This window comes from Hyla sarda, chromosome 1, assembly GCF_029499605.1.
Source record: "Hyla sarda isolate aHylSar1 chromosome 1, aHylSar1.hap1, whole genome shotgun sequence".
Taxonomy (NCBI): Eukaryota; Metazoa; Chordata; class Amphibia; order Anura; family Hylidae; genus Hyla; species Hyla sarda.
In genome coordinates, this window is record NC_079189.1 from 208,058,238 (window position 1) to 208,081,740 (window position 23,503).

At 41.6% G+C, this 23,503-nt stretch overlaps 1 protein-coding gene across 6 annotated transcripts in view; it reads left to right on the plus strand.

Moving 5' to 3' along the window:
* The window catches only part of FAM13A (family with sequence similarity 13 member A), a 238,916-nt gene that overhangs the window by 7,855 nt on the left and 207,558 nt on the right, over positions 1-23,503 (plus strand). For 3 of the 6 annotated variants that reach the window (XM_056567629.1, XM_056567637.1, XM_056567645.1), the window contains 2 exons: positions 15,949-16,138; positions 18,900-19,109. The exons of 1 other annotated variant lie outside the window; for it this stretch is intronic. In XM_056567629.1, coding sequence (XP_056423604.1) covers positions 15,949-16,138; positions 18,900-19,109 — 400 coding nt within the window. Of the gene's footprint in view, positions 1-15,597; positions 16,139-18,899; positions 19,110-23,503 lie in introns of those variants that run through there. 2 more of the 6 variants (XM_056567621.1, XM_056567652.1) reach the window with 2 other exon arrangements.

Sequence of the window (23,503 nt, forward strand, 5' to 3'; positions counted from 1 at the left end):
CTGACACTTTTCCCAATTCTGGATAATATGATTTCTGAATACTATGCCGAGTACTCTATGATTTATTATTAAATATTAGCTAAGAAGATGAGGATAATGAATTATTTACCAGGAAACTGTTACTGTAATTAGCCTTTTGATACGTTCAGTGTATGTTGTTTTGTAGCTTGTATTACAGGCCCCATGGTTACCACATAGGTCTTCATGTAACGGAAGAAAGGTAGTCGTACTTTAGGCTTTGTTTTGCCAGCGAAATGCAAACACATAGCCAGTAAGTGAGTAAAATTCCTATAAAAAATAAAATTATATATATATATATATATATATATATATATATACATATATATATACATACATATATATATATATATATATCTACACATACAGTGGTCCCTCAACATACGATGGTAATCCGTTCCAAATGAACCATCGTTTGTTGAAACCATCGTATGTTGAGGGATCCGTGCAAAGTAAAGTATAGGACAGTGTTCTCCAACCTGCGGACCTCCAGATGTTGCAAAACTGCAACTCCCAGTATGCCCGGAGCTTATATTCACCTGTCCCCGCCACTCCGGACCATCACCGCTCGTCACAGCTGCCCTGGATGTCGCCCTCCATCGCTGTCCCCGACGCTCCGGGAAGGTCTCTGCTGCCTGGGAACGTCGCTCTCCGTCGCCACCATCATGTCGCAACGCACGCCGCTCTTATTGGATGACGGGACGGCGTGCGTGGCGACGTGATGACGACGAAGGAGAGCGCCGACGATGCAGGGGATCCCGAGGAGTATGCTACGGAGCCCCGAGGACAGGTAAGTGATCGTCAGCGGACCACACGGGGCACCGTAAATGGCTATCCAGTGGCAGCTGAAGCAGTCTGCGCTGCCGGATAGCAATTTATGCGATGGCCCCGACATAAAAAAGCATCGTATGTTGAAATGATTGTATGTCGGGGGGGGGGGGGGGGTCACTGTGTATATATATAGATATATATATATATATATATATATATAGTAGTAAATTTGAGTAGCCGTATTAGTCCAGTGATGCAGATGCAAATCAAAAAATGTTGCAGTATCTTGTAATACCCCCTCCCTCCCCCTTTTTCTCATCCTTATCTTATCTCATCCTTATGTTTTTAGACTTGTTCCTATAGCAGGACAATTTATGGCCCATCTTAGTGTGAATTCTCCACATCTATTGTCTTAACCCCTGCATATTTATGAGACGTAACCTGTGTCTTCTGCCTGTGAGCTTAGATTTGCTTTGGACTTGATAAAGGGAGGAATCCCGAAATCTTGTCTCTACAAAATGCTGTTAGTCCAATAAAAAAGGTATTTCAAGATACTGCAACATTTTATGATTTGCATCTATATATATATATATATATATCACATATTTATATTTAGACTCAGCATATACAGCAGTGTTGTTTCTGACAAAAATACTGGAAACCCGACTCTATCTAGATCCATCAGAATCCTTTTAATCTCTGATCCAGCAAAGCTTCCTTGCTTCTTTATGAAAGAAAAGCTTTTTTCTTATTGTAGCAGCATTTAGCATAGTAGTATTTTCACTTTTGCTTTCAGGGTGAAAAAAACATTGGGGTATATTCACATGTGGCAGATTTGTGTCAGACATTCCAAAGAATTTGGCAGTACAGTACGTGCATAGGTTTAAAGCCGCATTCAGCTTGAAATCACTAGTACAACTCCATTTAGTTGTGTGTAATGGACGTTCAGTTGCAAACATTTCGGCACCAAATCTGTTGTGTGTGAAAATACCTTTGGTTTGTTAGCTAAATAAAGGACCTGTCATCTAACATTTATTTTCTGAAATGTTTTCTCAGTCTACTATCCTATTTCTGCTGAATATCATCCACAGTGTTTTGTTGTCTGTCATTTTGTCTTTTTTTTGTAAAATCTCCACTGCAGTTTTTGAGCCAAAGACAGACATGTATTTAAAAGAAATATACGGTAAATCTTATGGGGAGATTTATCAAAACCAGTGCAGAGGCAAAGTTGACCAGTTACCCATACCAACCAATAAGATTGTGTTTTTCATTTTTCAGAGGCTTTAAAAAAAAAAAATATATATATGGTTGCTTTGAGAAACTGGTCAACTTTTCCTGGTTTTGATAAATCTTCCCCGTAGTACCTGCTGGACCCACTTCTGTCTTTGGCTTAAAAACTGCAGTGACAGTTTTCCCAAAAATTGCTGTGTGATGGCAGCCTTAAAGGGGTTATCCAGTGAGAGAAGATTTTCACAACTTTGCCAATTGCACAGGTTATTAAAAAACAAACAAACAAAAAAAAACACCTTTACTTACTTCCAGTGATCCCGTGATGCCTACAGGGTCCTGGTTCTGATTCTTTTCCACCCAGAAATCATGGTGCTTGGGCACGGAGTGTCACACTGACCCTCAGCCAATCACAGACCTAGGCGGGACATCGCTGTGGCCAGTAAATGGCCGAGCAGCAGTTTGACTTTTTTTTTTTTTAAAGTTGTACAATAATAGAAAAACTGATAAAATGAAAGGTGTTATTGCAAAGTACAATTGGTTGTGCAAAAACAAACCCTCATATGGATCTGTAGATGTAAAAATAAAAGTTATTGCTCTTAGAAGGCGAGGAGGAAAAAATGTAAATGCAAAAATGAAATATGGCTGTTTTCCCCTTTAAGGCCAAAATGTCTTTATGGAGTTAAAAGCCTTCATGGTTTTGTGGCATTATGCCTTTAAAAATGGCAACAAGGTAATCAACACTTCCTAGTCATCATCTGGACACAAGGCCCAGCTGTTATTCACGGCATGCCTTTTCTACAGACAATGGTTTGCTATGTGGGTATTTTCCTTTGTGCAGAAGCAGGAACTAGGAAATGGCAACCAGGCATTGACCAGACACCATTGGAACAACAGTTGTGGGTGGATCAGGCAAGTAAGTTAAAGGGGTACTACAGAGGAAATAATTTTCTTTTTGGAACACAGTGCTCTCAGCTGACATCACGAGCACAGTGCTCTCTGCTGACATCACGAGTAGTGTTGCTCGCGAATATTCGCAATGCGAATTTTATTCACGAAAATAGCATTTTCGCGAATTCGCGAATATTCACGAATACAGCACTATATATTCGTAATTACGGATATTGTTTTTTTTTTGTAATTTTTTTTTTTCACAGTGACCATCCATCTCTGGTTCCAGCTTGTGTGGTGTAAAGAAGGCTCTAATACTACTGTGTGAGACTGGCGTGCGAATTTTCGCATATACGAAAATTTGCATATGCAAATTTTCGCATATGCAAATTTTCGCATATGTTAATTATGGTTTATGTAAATTTTCGCATATGCTAATTTTCGCATACACAAATTTTCACACATGCGAAAATAAACGCGAATATGCGAATGTAGCGAATATATGACGAATATTCGTCCATATATTCGCGAAATATCGCGAATTCGAATATGGCCTATGCCGCTCAACACTAATCACGAGCACAGTGCTCTCTGCTGACATCACGAGCACAGTGCTCTCTGCTGACATCTCTGTCCATTTTAGGAACTGTCCAGAGCAGCATATGTTTGCTATGGGGATTTTCTCCTACTCTAGACAGTTCTTAAAATGGACAGAGATGTCAGCAGAGAGCACTGTACTCGTGATTCAGCAGAGAGCTCTGTGTTCCAAAAAGAAAAGAATTTCCTCTGTAGTATTCAGCAGCTAATAAGTACTTGAAGGATTAAGATTTTTTAATAGAAGTAATTTACACATCTGTTTAACTTTCTGGCACCAGTTGATATGAGGGCTTGATTTTTGCGTCACCAATTGTACTTTGTAATTATGTTTCAAAAGAGCAGGAAAATAATCGGCAACTCACCGCAACCAGCTGAATGAAATCTTCTTTTATTTCATACTCACAAATATGTTACATGGGAAGAGGGTAGTGGGGGGACACAGGATGGCGACCAAGCTCCGTTTCGCACGGTGATCATGCTTCCTCCGGCCATGTTAACCAAACCTTAGACTGTGACTATATACAGGTAAGTGAAGGTGCGCTTCCAATCATTCCTCTGAATCCGGGTCATGTGACCCGATAACATGGGAAGGAGGGGGAGTTACCTTTCTATCTATTCACCTCCCTGTCGACCGACCCCACACCTAAGATCCTCAGTAATTTAAAGACACTGCTATGCAAATATGTGACCAAGGGAGTATTGTCTGAAAGTAATGCAGAAAAACTTTATCCTGAAAGTGTGAAACCCGCACGTATGTACCACTTACCCAAAGTGCACAAGTCGCTGAGCCGACCCCCGGGTAGACCAATCGTCGAAGGAAATTTTTATCACAATATCTGGATTGGCTTCTTAATCCAGTCCAGAGCTCAATATTATCCTATGTCAAAGACACCAAACATTTTCTCCAGATTACAGAAGACATACATTGGGAGCAAGGATACAGTCTATGTTCTATTGATGTCGTCAGCCGGTACACCCGAATTCCACACTATGCAGGTGTGCAGGCTGTAAAAGAATCCCTTTTGCACATGGGTACCCCCCAACTAGTTGTGGATTTTGTTACTGAAGGTCTTCTGTTTGTTCTTAATAATAATACCTTTCAGGTGGATGATAAATGGTACAAACAGGAGACGGGGACCCCTATGGGGACCCCCGTCTCGTGTACCTATGCCAATGTTTTTTTGGCCCACTTTGAAAACTATTATGTTTACAATGAGAGAAACCCCTTCTTAAAGTACATAAAAACATATTATCGTTATGTAGACGATATTTTGGTTATATGGTCTGGTCCACAGGACATGTTCGAGGACTTTGTCCTGTATCTAAACAGGAATACAGTCAATATGCAGTTTACGAGTCAATTTGGAGGTAATACACACAAATTTTTAGACATAAAACTCATAGCAGAACAAGACAGAATAGTCACAGAAGGATTCAGGAAGTTAGTAGCCAGAAATACGCTTTTGCATTTTAACAGCTCACATAGGACAACTGTCAAAAAAGGGATCCCATATGGACAATTTGTCCGATTAAAACGAAATAATAGTAAAGAAACAACATATGTACAGCAAGCAGATCAGCTAGAGAACAAATTAAGAGAGAGAGCGTATCCAGAAAGAGTAATAAGAAATGGTAGAGAAAAAGCAGACAAAATTAATAGAAGAGATCTACTAAAGGATAAAGAAAAGAGAAAAGGTGAAAAAAGGTTTACGTTTATCCTACAAAACTCACCAATGAATTTGACAGTAGAAAGGGCTATCAGAAGAAATTGGTTCCTGCTCGAATCAGATGAGGATCTGAAGGAGGTAGCTAAGAGAAAGCCACGTATTACTTATAGAAGAAACCTTACAATAGGGAATATTCTTAATAAAAGTAAGAATCAGAGAAAGAATAAAACTGCAAAACTAACATGGCTAGGTGACTTCCTTCCAGCAGGTAATTTCTAATGCAAGAGTTGTAATTTTTGTAGGTTTTGCTGGGAAACAAAGAGCATAAGGCTGGGCTCCATACATCATATTATTAATGAGCTGATCACTTGTAGAAGTGTTAATGTCATATATGCGATTCTGTGCCCATGTGGCTTTTTTTACATTGGACATACCAGATGCCAACTCCGCGTTCGTATCAGGGAGCATTATTATGCCATACAAACGGGGAGACCAGGAGCGTCACGTCTGATAACCCATGTAAAAGACGCACATGAGAACAACCCAGAGGTCCTGCGATTCCTGGGGTTGGAAAAAGTGTAATCAAGTAAAGGTGAACAGATTGACCACAAACTCCTCCGCGCTGAAACTCTATGGATAGTTAAAACCAGCGCGACGGGAATTTTGGGGTTAAACGACCGGACTGATTTGGCAGCTTGCTTCTAGATAGAAAGGTAACTCCCCCTCCTTCCCATGTTATCGGGTCACATGACCCGGATTCAGAGGAATGATTGGAAGCGCACCTTCACTTACCTGTATATAGTCACAGTCTAAGGTTTGGTTAACATGGCCGGAGGAAGCACGATCACCGTGCGAAACGGAGCTTGGTCGCCATCCTGTGTCCCCCCACTACCCTCTTCCCATGTAACATATTTGTGAGTATGAAATAAAAGAAGATTTCATTCAGCTGGTTGCGGTGAGTTGCCGATGATTTTCCTGCTCTTTTGAAACGTCTTCATGCACTATTGTCAATCAGAGCACCACCTCCAGCATTCCTAGTCCAAGTCTGCCATTTCATCAGTGTTCTATACTCAGAAAGGGAAGCAGTGCCGTGCTGGCTATCTACGAACTGTTTACTTTGTAATTACATCACTTATTTTACCATAAAATGTACGGCGCAACCAAATATTATTTATGTGGGAAAATTGAAAAGAAAACCACAATTTAGCAAATTTTGGAAGGTTTTGTTTTCGCGCTGTACACTTTCCGGTAAAAATGACATGTTTTCCTTATTCTGTGGGTCAATATGATTAAAATGATATCCATGTGATATGCTTTTCTATAATTGTACCATTTTAACAAAATTAGTATGTTTGAAATTGCACTATTTTGACCTCCTATAACTTTCTCATTTTCCGTATATGGGGCGATATGAGGGCCCCTTTTTTGCACCATGATCTGTAGTTTTTATCAGTACCACTTTTGCTTAGGTTTGACTTTTTATTAATTTTTTATAACATTTTTTTAAAATAAAATGTGACAAAAAAGCATCAATTTTGTACTTTTTAAAAAATTGTTAACGTTTACGCCGTTCACCGTATGGGATATTTAACAATATACTTTAATAGTTCAGACTTTTAAGCACGCGGCGATAATTTTTTTAACGCTTTTTTGGGGGTAAAATGGGAAAAACGGACGTTTAACATTTTTATTGGGGGAGAAGATTTTAATTTTTTTTTTTTACTTTTTTATTTGACATTTTTTCCCTTTTTTTTTTACACTATTTATGTCCCCATAGGGGACTATTCATAGCAATCAGTTGATTGCTAATACTGTGCAGTGCTATGTATAGGACACAGTACTGATCTGTATTATCGGTCATCTTCTGCTCTGGTCTGCTCGATCTCAGACCAGAGCAGAAGACCCCGGGAGACGGCCGGAGTCAGGTGAGGGGACCTCTGGCCGCCATGCTGGATGATCGGATTACCGCGGCATCGCTGCGGGCCATCCGATCATCCATTCAAAGTACCGCACTGCTGCAGATGCGGTGATCTGTATTGATCACGGCATCTGAGAGGTTAATGGCGGACATCCGCTCGATCGCGGATGTCCGCCATTACCGGCGGGTCCCTGGCTGCTGATAGTAGCCGAGACCAGCCGGGCATGACGCGAGCACCGCTTCGGTGCTCGCGATCATGGCGGTGCGTAAATGTACGTCATGGTGTGGTAAGTACCACGTCACCATGACGTACATTTACGTCTATTGTCGTTAAGGGGTTAAATCAGTCAGAAGTCTACCTGACATCTTGGTCCACTGGAATACTTTTAATAAGTTATCTTTTGTCACATCTCGTCAGGTTCAACCTGTCCCTGAGGAATGGGGACCTGAGTCTTGTGTGCACACTGCCTCTTCATTCATTCTCTGCAGATGCCGGAGATAGCTGAGCAATGCTAACTGTCCTAGAGAATGAATGGAGAGTCCGTCATTCATGACAATCAACGCTCAATTCTTGAAATCATTGGGCCCCCCTTCACAATCAGACAATCATTCCCTATCCTGTCATCCTACTCTCTGTTAGTAGCCATTTTAGGCTGGTGGGGAGGGGGGTTTGTTGGGATGAGTGACAAAAAGTGAACAACTGTTTCTTCCCCCATAACCGCTTCTTTATCTATATAGACATAATTGTTCATGTTTTGTCTTCATTACTAGGTTGAGTGCTTTGTTAACCATCCGGAATAATGCCAGAAATGACTTAATCTTAATAATAAAAGGCCTCGTAGCTCCTGAATAATGTTCATGTTGGATATGTAAATTACTCAGTTACCGAGAAGTACAATAGTATTACACATAGCTGAAGAGATCACAGCAGCTGTTGACATTGACAGGCACACAATTGTCTGTTCAGCTGTTGGGGATATGTAAGAACATAACTATAAACCATATTAAGACACTCAGGGGGAGAATTATCAAAACCTGTCCACAGGAAAAGTTGCTGATTTGCCCATAGCAACCAATCAGATCTCTTCTTTCATTTTTGAAAAGGCCTCTTAACCCCTTAAGGACCGGGGTTTTTTCCGTTTTTGCATTTTTGTTTTTTCCTCCTTGCCTTTAAAAAATCATAACTCTTTCAATTTTGCACCTAAAAATCCATATGATGGCTTATTTTTTGCGCCACCAATTCTACTTTGTAATGACGTCAGTCATTGTGCCCAAAAATCTACGGTGCAACGGAAAAAAAAATCATTGTGAGACAAAATTGAAAAAAAAATTTTTGGGGGCTTCCGTTTCTACGTAGTACATTTTTCGGTAAAAATGACACCTTATCTTTATTTTGTAGGTCCATACGGTTAAAATGATATCCTACTTATATACGTTTGAGTACTTCATGCAGGAAAATTTATACGTTTAAAATTGTCATTTCTGACCCCTATAACTTTTTTCATTTTCCGTGTATTTGGCGGTATGAGTTCTCATTTTTTGCGCCGTGATCTGAAGTTTTTAACGATACCATTTTTGCATTGATGGGACTTATTGACTAAAAACTATTTATGACTTTGGAATTTTTTTGCACACACGCCATTGACCGTGCGGTTTAATTAACGATATATTTTTATAATTCGGACATTTCCGCACGCGGCGATACCATATATGTTTATTTTTATTTACACTGTGTTTTTTTTTTTTATGGGAAAAGGGGGGTGATTCAAACTTTTAATAGGGAAGGGGTTAAATGATATTTATTCACTTTTTTTTCCAACTTTTTTTGTGCAGTGTTAAAGCTCCCATAGGGACCTATAACACTGCACACACTGATCTTCATCATTGATCACTGGTTTCTCATAAGAACCAGGCACTGAGCAGTCATTCAGCGCTCGGACAGCGAGGATGCAGGTAGGGACCCTCCTGCTGTCCTGTAAGCTGTTCGGGATGCCGCGATTTCGCCGCGGCTATCCCGAACAGCCCACTGAGCTAACCGGCATGGTTTCAGTTTCACTTTAGATGCGGTGTTCAACTTTGAACGCCGCGTCTAAAGGGTTTATAGCGTGCGGCACAGCGATCAATGCCGCGCGCTATTAGCGACGGGTCCCGGCCGTTGTTAGAGGCCGGGCCCGCCCCGCCCCGTGTTCTAGATCCGGGGCGGACACATGACGTTCCAGTACGTCATGTGTCCTTAAGGGGTTAAAAATAAAAGAAGCGATCTGATTGGTTGCTATGGGCAAATCAGAAACTTTTCCTCTGGACAGGTTTTGATAAATCTCCCCCTTAGATTAGGTAGTGCTAAGGTTTAGTGTGTTCTTTAACATAGCAGTTGTCCGTTACTATTGTTACTCTTACACAATATAGGTTGGGTCTTCACAGATAAGATGTAGGGGCGGGAAGGGAGGAAAAGATCTATCTGTATGGCCAACTTGACAGGGCTTTTTGTTGCTCATTCATCTTGTCGCTTCCCCCTTCTTCTTTACACATAACCAGGAAGGAAGATTTTTCATGCTACTCTCTCACTTCAGATGAATGCTGGGCCCAGATTATTGCATCTGACATAATGGTAAACTAGAATGGGTTATGTGTTATAAAGGGGTATTCCGAGATTTTTCCCAAACACAAGGGTATCAGTGCACAAATATGATAAGTTTGCAAGTAACTGGTGCCCAGTGGAGTGATAAAAAAGCAGTTTTCATCTAATCCAAGTGCTTGGAATTAGCAGGGGTATATGTGAAGTCAATGCCATAGGTACATAAATCCAGCAATAAAGAAAAACCCTTGAAATCCCAGTGTGTTAGTGGTGTGGGCAGAAGGTAAAGTAGTAAAGCACTATGTACAGGTTTATGAAGAATTAAGATTACAACAATAGGGGTAAAGATACCTCAAATAATAATAGATGGAACAGCCATCAGTCATATGGATCTGGCTCCCAGTCCATAAGCCCTTGGTACAGGAAGACTGGCATCTAGCTGGTGCAGAGACAGTGGTCCCAGAGCATAAGTGTTGAGGATTTGGTGGGCCTAGTAACCTACTAAATTAGTGTATGGCCACCATCAAGATGTATAAAGTGACGAGGATTAAATAGAATAACTCATCTAGTGCGCTTGCCAGCCACTTGCCTCACTGTGGAGTGTACTTTGGGGGTCTATGGGGTTTATCCCGATGAATGCAAGAAGCACTGAGTGTTGATGGGTGCCAGAGGAACGTGTAACGTGGCGAATGCGCCTTCTGGTGATATAAGCAAGCTTGATAGCTTGTATCCAGGCTATGGGAACATCAGTACCGTAAGTGGGGAGAGTAATCTGAAGATCTGGCTTAATTAGATCAAATTAGATTGCAATAACCAGGGGGGTAAATGTACATGTTCAGTACATTAGAATAGGAAGAGACAAAGGGATAGTAAATCAACAGACAGGACCATATTAGGAGTAGGTCAGTCTTATAGTATAAAGCGTATCAAGTAGAGAATGACATGAAACCAACAGTGGTATGAGGAGGAAGGCTTTCATTTACATAAATTATTTTATCCCCTGTAGCTTTGGCTTTCATATCAGTCTGATGTGTTTGGGTCCCAGTGGTCAGACCCCCACGATCAGGCACTTATCCCTTATCATGAGATAAGTTGGGAGATAAGTTGTTAAGTACCGGAGTTCCCCTTTAAGTCATTTAAGAGCTTTTTGGTGTATTTGCAATAGTATATCTTCCCCATTGTGTAAAAAGAAAACCACAGTTGTATTTTATGACAGTCTACAATAAACCTGCAGCATATCCAATTAATAGATTGATATCCTGAGGATTTTAGGCTAGGTTTAGTCTACATCAGTGGTCCCGGTATACTGTAAATGGGAGCAACAGACCGTAATGATTTTGGTGGTCTATTAACTCTGTTCAGGACATGTGCACTATTTTAAGCAGACTCAGCAGTCCACACTTTTAGGTTCGCTTAAAGGAGTACTCCACTGGAAAAAAATTTTTTTTTAAATCAACTGGTGCCAGAAAGTTAAACAGATTTGTAAATTACTTCTATTAAAAAATATTAATCCTTCTAGTACTTATCAGCTGCTGTATGCTCCACAGGAAGTGCTGTTCTTTTTTAATTTATTTTCTGTCTGACCACAGTGCTCTCTGCTGACACCTCTGTCCATGTCAGGAACTGCCTGGAACAGGAGAGGTTTTCTATGGGGATTTGCTCCTACTCTGGACAGTTCCTAAAATGGACAGAGGTGTCAGCAGAGAGCACTGTGGTCAGAGAGAAAAGAAATTCAAAAAAAGAAAAGAACTTCCAGTGGAGCATACAGCAGCTGATACGTACTGGAAGGATGAAGATTTTTAAATAGAAGTACAAATCTACAAATCTGTATAACTTTCTGGAGCCAGTTGGTTAAAAAAATAATAATAATGTTTTCCAGCAGAGTACCCCTTTAAAGCGTACCTGTCAGATCCAACAAAAGAAAAAACATATATTACTCAGTACCTAATCCTGACCATGCTCATAATTTTTTTGCCTCTATCACCTATATTTAGTATAAAAATACCTATTTTTATTAGCTCACAGTGATAGAAATCCTCTCAGGGGAAGGGGGGGGTGTCCCTCCCTTGTGGTGGTGGGACGTGATTGGTGTGTCTGCAGCTTTGTCCATGAGTCATCTCTTGTCCATGACTCATGGACAAGCCTAATGCTGTTGTAGGACTAGTTAGTTTCCCGGTAGGTATGGGGACCCCTAGTGGTGGAATTTTCAGGAGCCATTTTCTTTAATAAATATTCAAAAAAAATTTAAACAACCATATTCCAAAAGGTCTTTGATTTTCATCAGTAACAACATATAAAAAGTTTTTGGATCTGACATTACCCATTTAAAGGATAACTATCATGCAGGGGAACTCATCCCTATCCAAAGGATATGAGATAAGTGTCTAATTGCAGGGTGCCCGACCACTGGGAACCCAGCTTTCTCTGGGGACGGGACGTGTCAACCCCCGCACAAAGCATTCGGCTTTCTCCAGCTCTCCCATAGAGATACATGTTGGGAGCCTCTTCATGCGGGGGGTTGACACGCTCCGCTCCCAGGGAGAGCTGGGTCCCATGCAGAAGATTGTGGGGGTCCCAGCACGCAGTCAGACCCCTGCGATCTAAAACTTATCTAGGGGATATCATTTTTCTCCCAAGCTGAGTCACTAGGTGAACCAGTTGGAGCCACTGAAATCAATGGGGTCTGCTGCTCCCGTTTACAGTATACATTGTTTTTAGTGTGACATGTGTACCACTAAAGGAGCGCTAACACAATGTAAGCCTAAAATCTGCAGTGCGGGTAAATATGGTAGTGTTCACATAAAGGGGGAAATTAATTAAAACCTGTGCAGAGGAAAAGTGGAGCATTTGGCCAATCAGATTGATTCTTTAATAGTGAAAAATAAAATCATGAATTGGATTGGTTGCTATGGGCTCCACTTTTCCACTGCACTATTCCCCCTGTAGTCTATTTAGGCAGTAGTTTTAGCCCCTAAAGGGAAAATAATAATGAAATGTATGTATACTGCAAAACTTTCTATTGGAGTTTTTTTTTTCTTTTTCGCTGTGTCTTTTTGTGTCAGTTCCATTTCTGATTTTGACAAGAAACACTGATCAAAACGAGGACAAAAATACAGAGCTTTATCGAAACCTGTGTTTTGGTAGAGTGGTGCTGTTGGCCATAGTAACTAATCAGACCGCTGCTTTAAAGGGGTACTCCGGTGGTCAACGTGTTTTTCCGTTTTTGACTTACCCTTTTTGTTTTGTTTCGTTTCTATTCTTGTTGTTTAGCCTACTTTATTTCCGTTCTTTGTTGTCTTTTTATCCCCCACTTTGTTTTCCTATCTTTGCTTCTATTTCCTGTTTCTTGCTGTGCTGAAAACTACAAATCCCAGCATGCCACATGCCTTGCTGGTTTGGTCCTTTTTTTTGTTTGTTTGTTCCGCCCTTTACTCATCCCACGGGTCGGCCCCCTTATACACAGCACACTAATATAAATCAGCCTTGGTTGGGATACACTGTCATACACACACAAAAGGGACTACAACTCCCAGCATGTGTCATTCAGGAGCCTTCAGTCTGTGGTATGCTGCCTCTGTAGTCTCCTGGGGGTTGTAGTTCACCTCACCTCTGTAGGGCATACGCCAGTGTTTCCCAACCAGGGTGCCTCCAGGTGTTGCAAAGCTACAACTCCCAGCATGCCCTGACAGCCTTTGGGCATGCTAGGAGTTATAGTTTTGCAACAGCTGGAGGCACACTGGTTGGGAAACACTGGTGTAACATGATGTGTATGCTGAATAGGCTAGAACAGTGTTTTCCAACCAGTGTTCCTCCAGCTGTTGCACATCTACAACTCCCAGCATGCCCAAAGTATGTCAGGGCATGCTGGGAGTTGTACTTTTGCAACAGCTGGAGGCACACTGATTTGTAAACACCAGCATACACACACACAAGAGGGACTACAACTCCCACACATATAGAGATCATTCCCAGTATGAGATTTATTCTCCTGCAGTCCATACATCCCCAGCCCGTGCACCTTCTCATCCTCCCCTTCAGATAACACTTATCTTCTCTGTGTTCCTTCTCCTGTGCAGACCTGCATCCTTAGAATACAGAGCAGGGGGAGGGGAGGTGAGGAGCTGTTTACTCAGCTGGATGAAATGAGGGGGGGTGGCTTATTTCTCTCATGCAGACAGAGAAAAAAAGCTATGACATGTTGTCCACAACAGACTCAGAACTGTGGACAACAGTAAAAGAAAACCCTCTGGACTACAGAACTTCCTGCCCAACAAACAGGTAAGAAAAACACTTACATGCTGCCAAAACATATAACACATGTATATTGCAAAAAAACTAAACTTACAAAGAAGATGCCATATAGTCAAAAAAATTAACCACCGGAGTACCCCTTTAATTTTTCAGAGGCCTTTTTAAAAATGAGAAAGGCAATCTGATTGGTTACTATGGGCAACTGCACCACTTCCACTACACAGGTTTTGATAAATCTCCCCTGTGTGTGAACCCAGCCTTTCCCTGTTGTAAGTTATGCAGATTTTTTTCCTCAACATGTGCAACCTATAGGCTAAAAATCTGTAGCCTATAGACGTATGTAAAAATATCCAGAAGGAATGTGTATTCTCTATGCCTATGGCAGTGAAAGGGTTGACAATTCAGCCAGTATGACATGTCGCAGATTATGCAATCACTGTCTACTTATTCACACATACAAATTCATAGTGAAAGCCTGGAGTGGGTAAAAAAGAAAGAAAACCTATTAAAGACAGACTCTTCCTCTTCCTATGGATCACTTTGACAAATCTTCTGCCATACTGTAAAAATACAAAATTAACCAAATATGAGGTAGACTACAAGGGGGGGAAATTTATCACTATGTCTCAAGGTTTTTTTATTTTATTTTTGTTGCAATGGTTTTGCGCAGCTATTTTCTGCAGCAAACGTGCGACTTTTTATATAGAAGATTTCTAAAGCTTTTAACTATGTGGTTGTGTTTGGTGAGGAATATTGCAGTGGTAATGTATTTACGGAAAGTCGCATTTTGCTTATGCAACTGGTCTCCAAACGGCGCAGACCCACACCACCTCCAAGCACACTTAAACTAAGGGTGGGTTCACACCACGATTTTGCTATACGGCTTTGGCATACGGTTTCATAAAAAAAAAACGTATGCAACCGCACAGAAAACCGTGCCTATAGACTTCCCATTCAAAACCGTATGCACCATATTGTATACGGTTGTCTCCGTTTTTCAAACCAAACGTTTAAAAAAATAAATAAAATTCTGGACAGAAAACCGTGGCCTACCACGGTTTTTGGTCCTGGTGAAAAACCGCATTAAACCGTCTACGTTTTTTTTTTTTTTAACATGGGTGTCAATGAGAACCATATGTGCGTACAGTTCCATCCAGTTTTCACCATACGGTTTTTGACTTTCCACATTTTTTTTCTTGGAATTTCAATCAAACAAAATTTCAATCAAACTTTATTCATAATGGAGTGAAAAGTTCAAAACGTATACTTTTTTTTTCTTAAAAAATGGATGCAACCGGACATCATTTTTCAACCGTATACAGATAAAAATTCCTACACACGTTTTGATACAGTTTAGTCAGGTTTTGAGGAATCAGTTTTCTTAATCAAAAACCTAATACAGGAACTGTATAGCAAAATTGTGGTGTGAACCCACCCTAACAACAACAACAACCTGTTTTAGTAAATTCCCCCCTCCCATGTGTACATTCATTTGTCTACTTCTACATGTAGGATAGTAAGTGTCCTTGTGTGACGGCTCTAAACTGATTCTAGTGTCTCTTCATATGAGAGGGGGAGGCAAGAGGTGCTGCTTCAGCTCCTGCACCATACACTTCCTGTCCAGCAACTAGTCCTGCTCAGGATCTACATTCTGCATCTACAATGGCAGAACTTGTCCAGTGCTGAGATCGCAGTCAGAGGCTTAAGGCTGTACAGTGTTTCCTAGTTCCGCCCAGGGGTTACTGTGGCAATGTGGCTTGGAGACCTCTGTGTGTTAGGAGAAAAGCCTGCTTGATATCCTAGTTACAGGGAAGTTGTGTGGCTGCACCGCCCCCTGCTTGTCTGTGTGTTGCTGTGAGAGGATCACTTCCAGCCTCAGCTTGTCTTCTACTTGGGGATCCGTCACACTCTCCTCATTGCCTTGTTTCATTTGGTTTCTGATATGGCACAAAATGCCTGAACACCTCAGACTAGAAATGCAGCCTCCTGTTGTTTCTGCTCATGACTGCTCTCTCTTCCTCTGCTCCTTCAAGCAAAGCAAAGCTGCTGTGAGACTTAAGGAAGATATGAAAAAAGTGGTGGTGCGGCCTGGACGAGGACAGATCCCCATGCCGTGCAGGAGAGTTTTTGGTGTTCCCCTCAAAGACTTGCATAAGAGGGGTCTAATCGTGAATGGTGTGCCAGCCGTGGTGTGTAGCCTGGTAGAGTACTTGCGCAGTGAAGGTAAGCGTCTGTATACATCAAAAATACTCATGTACAAACGAGTTATCCTGCACTTTTTCATATATTGTGCACTAATTTTGCGCACAGTAGCATTATTTTGCACAGGCATACACCATCAAAGAGGACACGCAGAAGTGTGTCAGATGCCAGTGCAAAATTTATCAAGTCACATGCGCCATTTTTTTAAATTGTGAGCAGCAGTGCAAAAAATACACCAAGCAAACAACAAAATATCTATACTACCTCACACAAACATTGATAAATGTCCCCCATTGTGTTATTTGTTTGGCTCTTATGTTGTTATTTAAATGCTGTACATGCTTGTAAAGTCCATTAGAATCTTAAACATCCATTCTGTATACTTTTTTTCTTTGAGAGGACCACCCAATAAAATACTACCTTTTTTTTTTCTGTAAATGTGTGTGGATGGCTAGGTTTCACTGTATACTTTTAATTAATTTGATTAAAAAGGTATGAAACTGTCTAAATGACTCGCCTGCAGTATATTGGGCCACTTGTGCGGTTCTTCACTCCCTTTGGGTGCATGCACACTACGTTTCTTAAGATACGGGACCGTATACGGCTGTGGAGAGGGGGGGGCGGAGAGTCGGGGGCGGGGCAACCGCCTGCTGCCATATGCGGTCCCGTATCTAATGTATTTCAATGAGCGACCGGAGTGAAACGCTGCCTCCGGTTGGCTCCGTTTTGGCCCGTATACGGTTTCCCGACCGGACCTAAAAATGTTGTCGACAACATTTTTAGGTCCGGTCGGGAAACCGTATATGGGCCAAAACGGAGCCAACCGGAGGCAGCGTTTCACTCCGGTCGCTCATTGAAATACATTAGATACGGGACCGCATACGGCAGCATGTGGTTGCCCCGCCCCCGACTCTCCGCCCCCCTCTCCCCAGCCGTATACGGTCCCGTATCTTAAGAAACGTAGTGTGCATGCACCCTTATTCAGAAAAGGTAATATTTTTGACACTGCGCTTACCGTGCATGTTTACTATATTTGTAGAGAAAACAAGCATAATATATGGTAAACCTACCTATAGGCCCCTATTACCTAGAGGCATAGAGAGCTGCACTGTTCTGTAGAGCAGTCATCAGAAAATAAAGAATACAATGCAGTATTGTATTTTTTTTTTTTTTTTTAACATTGGTACCTATATCAGATTCCACCAAGTAATAATAATGAGGAATCTCCCCAACATAGTCTTGATAGACACTGCGAGATGCTGTATGAAAATAGGTGCATTCATACACACCGGATCTGCTGCTGGTTTGTGGTAAACAGAGGATCTTACCAGGATTTTTGCATGGCATGTCAATAAAGTCATTGATTCCCATCATTTCAAATCTGCAGCGGATCTTGTGTGTACCCTTTCACAGTACTGTGGCTCAGAAAGAAAAATTCAGCTGAGTGTTGTCAGGGAGGAAAGCATCACAAGGAGCAGTTTATAAATGACACCGGTAAACAATATTGCCTGACATTTTAATGTACAGAAAACTGACAGAAATGCTGCATGCTTCATAAGGGGGATGAGAACCTTCTGAGCATGTGTTGTAGAGGCAAATCATTGTCATTATTAAAGGGGTATTCCGGGCAAAAATATTTTATCCCCTATCCATAAGGGGATAAGATGTCTGATCGCGGGGGGGGGGGGGGGGGGGGGGGGCGCTGCTGAGACCCCCACCCACGATCTCTCTGCAGCACCTGCATTCTATGCGGGTGCTGAATCTCCAGTTTCAGAAACCTCCAGGTTTCCGGAACTGGGGACGTGATGTCACCCCACGCCCCCTCCATTCATGTCTATGGGAGGGGGCGTGATGGCTGTCACGCCCCCTCCCATAGACATGAATGGAGGGGGCGTGGCGTGACATCACGTCCCCAGTCCCGGAAACCTCCGAAACTAGAGACGCAGTCCGTGCATAGAATGCTGGTGCTGCAGGGAGATCGCGGGGGGGGGGGGGGGGGGGAGGTCTCAGCAGCGGGACCCCCCCGCAATCAGACATCTTATCCCCTATCCTTTGGATAGGGGAAAAAATGTTTTTGCCCGGAATACCCCTTTTAAGTTTTTATATATGATGTGGGAACAACACATTTTATACCTCCATATACTGCACTTTGTTCTCTTCCTCTCCATTTCTTCCACTTATTATTAGCAGTGATTAATTGTATGGGAAATTTGCTGTTGTGTGATTCATATACAGGAAAGCAGCAGGCTAAAGCTATGTTTTAGCAATTCCACACAATTTCCCTTCCTCAAAAAGGTTGCTGAACGGAATTCTGTGTTGTGCAAACACAGAATTCAGCTGAAATTTAAAGCCCCATTGACTTCAATGGGATTCCGCATCAGAATACCGCAAAATTAAAGAGTGTGACTGGGACAGCTGAATCCCATTAAAGTCTATGGGCAGTACATTTCTGCGCAAATCCTTTGCGAAACTACAAGCCCCTACATTTGGGTAGTCCTTACTAACTGTATTATGTGCTGCTTTTTACAGTTGCTCTGTTATAATAAAAATAAGCTCATTAGGGGACATTTATCAATGGATGTACACCCTTTCTGGTGTTTATTAAGCGCCCGATTTGTTTATATTGATCAAAATGTTTTATTAAAATGTTCCTTTGCTTTTGCATGATTACTAGCACAGAATTATTTTCTAGAAAAGAAAAAATACTAGATGAAGATTTGCTGTGTAGATGATTATATATGTAAGGGTGCTCTAGTTTTCCTAATATATTGTATGATTTCAGGAATGGCTCAGGAAGGTCTTTTCAGAATAAATGGAAATGTCAAAATAGTTGAACAACTCCGTGTAAAATATGAGAATGGGGAGCAGGTGACGTTGCCAGAGGATGGAGATGTTCATTCTGCTGCCAGTCTGCTTAAGCTATTCCTTCGAGAATTGCCAGATGGAGTAATCTGTTCTGCAATGCTACCCCAGTTAATTCAGGTTTACCAGGGTAAGTACAGCATTCTCTCACCAGATATATACAGAGATTACATTGGTCAGGACAGGCTAATTGTTTTTTATTTAGTGATATGACAAAGTATATATGCTGTATTACTTGCACATTGGGTTTCCTGTTGGCTAGAGATTGCTTATACAACTATTCCCCAGTGTAATTCATTTATTAAAATGAGCTGAAGCAGGGCAGCAATTTCTTCAGTCAGTTTCCACTCTGTTTCCTTGCAACATAACCAGCAGCCTCTATTCTGCATATCTTTCCTACCTGTGCTCAGTATCTGATTTCTTAAAGGAAACCTGTGTTCACTTCAATGCTGCCTGAATCACAAGTCATCAGGGCAGTCCCTGGCAGCCTCTCACTGCCTCAACAGCCTTTTATTGTTAGATCTCCTCCTGTTAGATCCCCCCCCTTCAGCCAAGGCCTGTGGGGCAGGCAGAAGTCACTGTCACCCCCATCCCAATCACTTGTGATGCAGCCAGCATAAAAAAGAGATGTCAGGTTCCATTTAACCCCTTAAAGGGCAAGTCTCATCCTCAAATTGTATCCCTTATCCAAAGAATAGGGGATACGTTTTAGATCGCTGAAGGTCCCACCGCTGAAGGTCCCACTGCTGGGCCCCCCCTCGATCTCCCCCTTTAAAGGGCATCACGACCAGCACCTGACGCGTAGGCCGCCATGCCCCCTCCATATAGTTCTATGAGAGAGCCAGAGATTGCCCTAACAGCTCTTCCATAGAACTATATGGAGGGGGCGTGGCGGCCTCCGACAGCGGTCGCGCCCCCTTCCCATAGACTTTTGTTGAGGGGGCGGGCGAGACGTCACCAAGGGGCCCGGCGGCCGCGAACATGAAAGCCCGCACACAGCGTTCGGAGTAATGAACTCCGGACGCTGTGAGCTGAGCTCCGAACTGCAGGGCAGCACACAACCCCTTTAAGGACACAGACAATTTCATTTTTGGATTTTTGTTTTTTTCCTCCTTGCCTTCTAAGAGGCATTACTTTTTTAATTTTTCCATCCCCAGAACCATATGAGGATTTATTTTTTGCGCGACCAGTTGCACTTTCATGACACCTTTTCATTTTACCATAAAATGTATGGCACAATCAAAAAATATTTGTGTGGAGAAATTGAGAGGAAAACGTGCAATTTTGCAACTTTTGGAGGGTTAAGTTTTGTACACTTGGTGATACAACTATTATTGTACTGCTTTAAAAAATGTTTTTAATAAAATTTGTATGTTTAAAATCACTTTATTCTGACTACCTATAACTCTCTCTCATTTTTCCGTACGGGGATGTTTAAAGGCTAATTTTTTGCGCTGTGGTCTGTAGTTTTTATCGGTACCACATTTGCGTATATGTGACTTTGTGATCACTTTTTATTTTTTTCTGGGATATGCTGTGATTAAAAGCAATTTTTGAACTTTTATTTGCATTCATCATACAGGACCATTAACATTTTATTTTAATAGTTTGGAAATTAAGGCAGGCATCAATACCGAATATGTTGTTTTATTTTTTTATTTATTTATTTATTTTTTAACTTTTAAGTTTTTGTTTGGTAATATTGGAAAAGAGGGGGATATAACTTTTTTTTATCATCTTAACACATAGGACCACCCGCGTTGCACTGTGGGTGGTTGGATGGGTGTCTGAACAACACCAAAATACTTCAGATGCTGTGATTAGTATTGATCACGGCATTTGAAGGATTAATGGCGAACATCAGCAGGATCGCCATTATACATGAGGTCCCGGTTGCTGTTATCTGTTCTGAACACCATCAAAATACTTCAAATGCCATGATCAGTATTGATCAGCTGATCAGGTTAGTCTGACAGGATTGATCCCTCATAAACCCATGCTGATATGGAGTCAAACATTTATTTTAATTGAGATACTTCAATATAGCATCTCTTAGAAAACCCTCAAACAATTTACATATGATGGAGGTTAAGCGAACAGGCCTAAAATTTCCGGGGTCACTTTTTGACCCCCCTCTTGAATATTGGCACCACATTTGCTGTTCATCAGTCCTAGATAATAGACCCTGTCACTGTAGAGTCCTTAAAGGGGTACTGTCAGATACAAAAACTGTTGTAAAGTATGCAAAACCAATAAGTTTTGCAATTGCTTTCATTAGAAAATTCTCTTGAAAAGCCAGTCAAACAACTGCCCCCCCCCACCCTCTGCTTGGACACATACTAGTCCTGCTGTGTCCATGCATCATCACCTATGACATGGACACACTTCCTTGATTGACAGCTGTGAGTGCAGGGCTCGCAGCTGGAGGAAATCTCCTCCCACTGTCAGCTTGTGTCCCACTACTGTCAGTGAGGACAAGCTGGGAGATGTGAGCAGACAGCATACTGAGGGAGGGGGCGGAGACCTGCACAGTGAGGCCACGCCCCCTCCCTTTGAGAGGAATTCAGACTAGTGAGCTAAACTAAAAGTGTAATGAAAAAGATGCTAGACACATTAAAATTAGATGTACATGGTCAGGATTAGGTACTGAGTGATATACAAAAAAAACATTTTTGTTGGATCTGACGGGTACGCTTTAACCTGTTAAGGACCCAGGGCGTACCCCTGAGTCCGCTCCCGATCTATAACGCGGGGCCACGGCGTGGCCCTGCGTCATAGCGGGTCGGGCCCGGCCTCTAACAACGGCTGGGACCCGTGGCTAATAGCACGCGACATTGATCGCGCTGCCGTGCGCTATTAACCCTTTAGACGCAGCGTTCAAAGTTGAACGCCGCGTCTAAAATGAAAGTGAAACCATGCCGGTTAGCTCAGGGAGCTGTTCGGGATAGCCGCGGTGGAATCACGGCATCTCGAACAGCTTACAGGACAGCTGGAGGGTCCCTACCTGCCTCCTCGCTGTCCGATCACTGAATGACTGCTCAGTGCCTGAGATCCAGGCATGAGCAGTCAAGCGGCAGAATCATCGATCACTGGTTTCTTATGAGAAACCAGTGATCAATGTGAAAGATCAGTGTGTGCAGTGTTATAGGTCCCTATGGGAGCTATAACACTGCAAAAAAAAAAGTGAATAAAGATCATTTAACCCCTCCCCTATAAAAAGTTAGAATCACCCCCCTTTTCCCATAAAAAAAAAAGTGTAAATAAAAATAAACATATGTGGTATCGCCGCGTGCAGAAATGTCCGAATTATAAAAATATATAATTAAACTGCACAGTCAATTGCGTGTGCTCAAAAAAATTTCAAAGTCCAAAATAGTGCATTTTTGGTCACTTTTTATATCATGAAAAAATGAATAAAAAGCGATCAATAAGTCCTATCAATGCAAAAATGGTACCGCTAAAAACTTCAGATCACGGCGCAAAAAATTAGCCCTCATACTGCCCCATACGTGGAAAAATTAAACAAAATTATACATTTTTGTATATATTTTATGTCTTATCATAATACTTGGTCCATTTATTACTTATTAATAAGTCCACTAGCTATTAATTTTTATATAATATAAACATTATATTATATATTTTCTTCATGTTGCCACTATATTTGGTTTCTACAATGTCGATATTCCAGTGCCATGGTTCTACCCATAGCCTGGTTGACATCCATTACAGCGTTCCATTCACAACCACTATTTTTGTAAATGGCCATCACTTCTTCTGGGGATAACATAGTTGGTAACCCCCAAATCAGCTAACCTATTAGCTTTGATAGCGCCCTTTATCATGCCTTCAACCCTAGGCTCATTAATAGATACCTTACCATTATATTGATATATATAGTGTTCCCATTCATTGTGCCATCACGTAAGTGCTTTTGGTTCTAGCTAGCCTGATCCACCTCTGCTACAGTCACACTATTGAATAGATTTACTCCTGTTCTCTGATTGACACAGAGTATATCTCAACTCTGCCCCGTGCTAGCCACGCTACAGTGTGCATAGCGCTTTCATAATAAACAAAGCGCTTCTATCTACTCCTCCCGATACCAGCGCTTTTACCCTTAGCTGGCCATCTACAGACTTTTCTATGATGCTAGCTATCCAAGTCACATGATTATGGTGGCAGCCTGTCTCTTTGCCTTTTTAAATACCGTAATAGCGCAGGGTTGCAATCTTGCAACTTTTTATATATTAAGTTGGGTATCTATCCTCTCTTTTATATATCCATGTTCTTACTGATGGTCTATTGTATTACTGTTTTCATTCTTATTATGTATGTTTTATAATCTTTATAGTCATTCTGTGAGCTGCTCCTTAACAGAGTTACTCATCCTGAATAGCTTGATAAATGTACGCTTTTAGTGTGCGTAAGGAGTGTCTATTTAAACCTTGAATGTTCACTGTTTGTACATGCACACTGCCTGACAAAGTGCCCTCTCTGGGCAAGAAACGCATTCAAGTGATC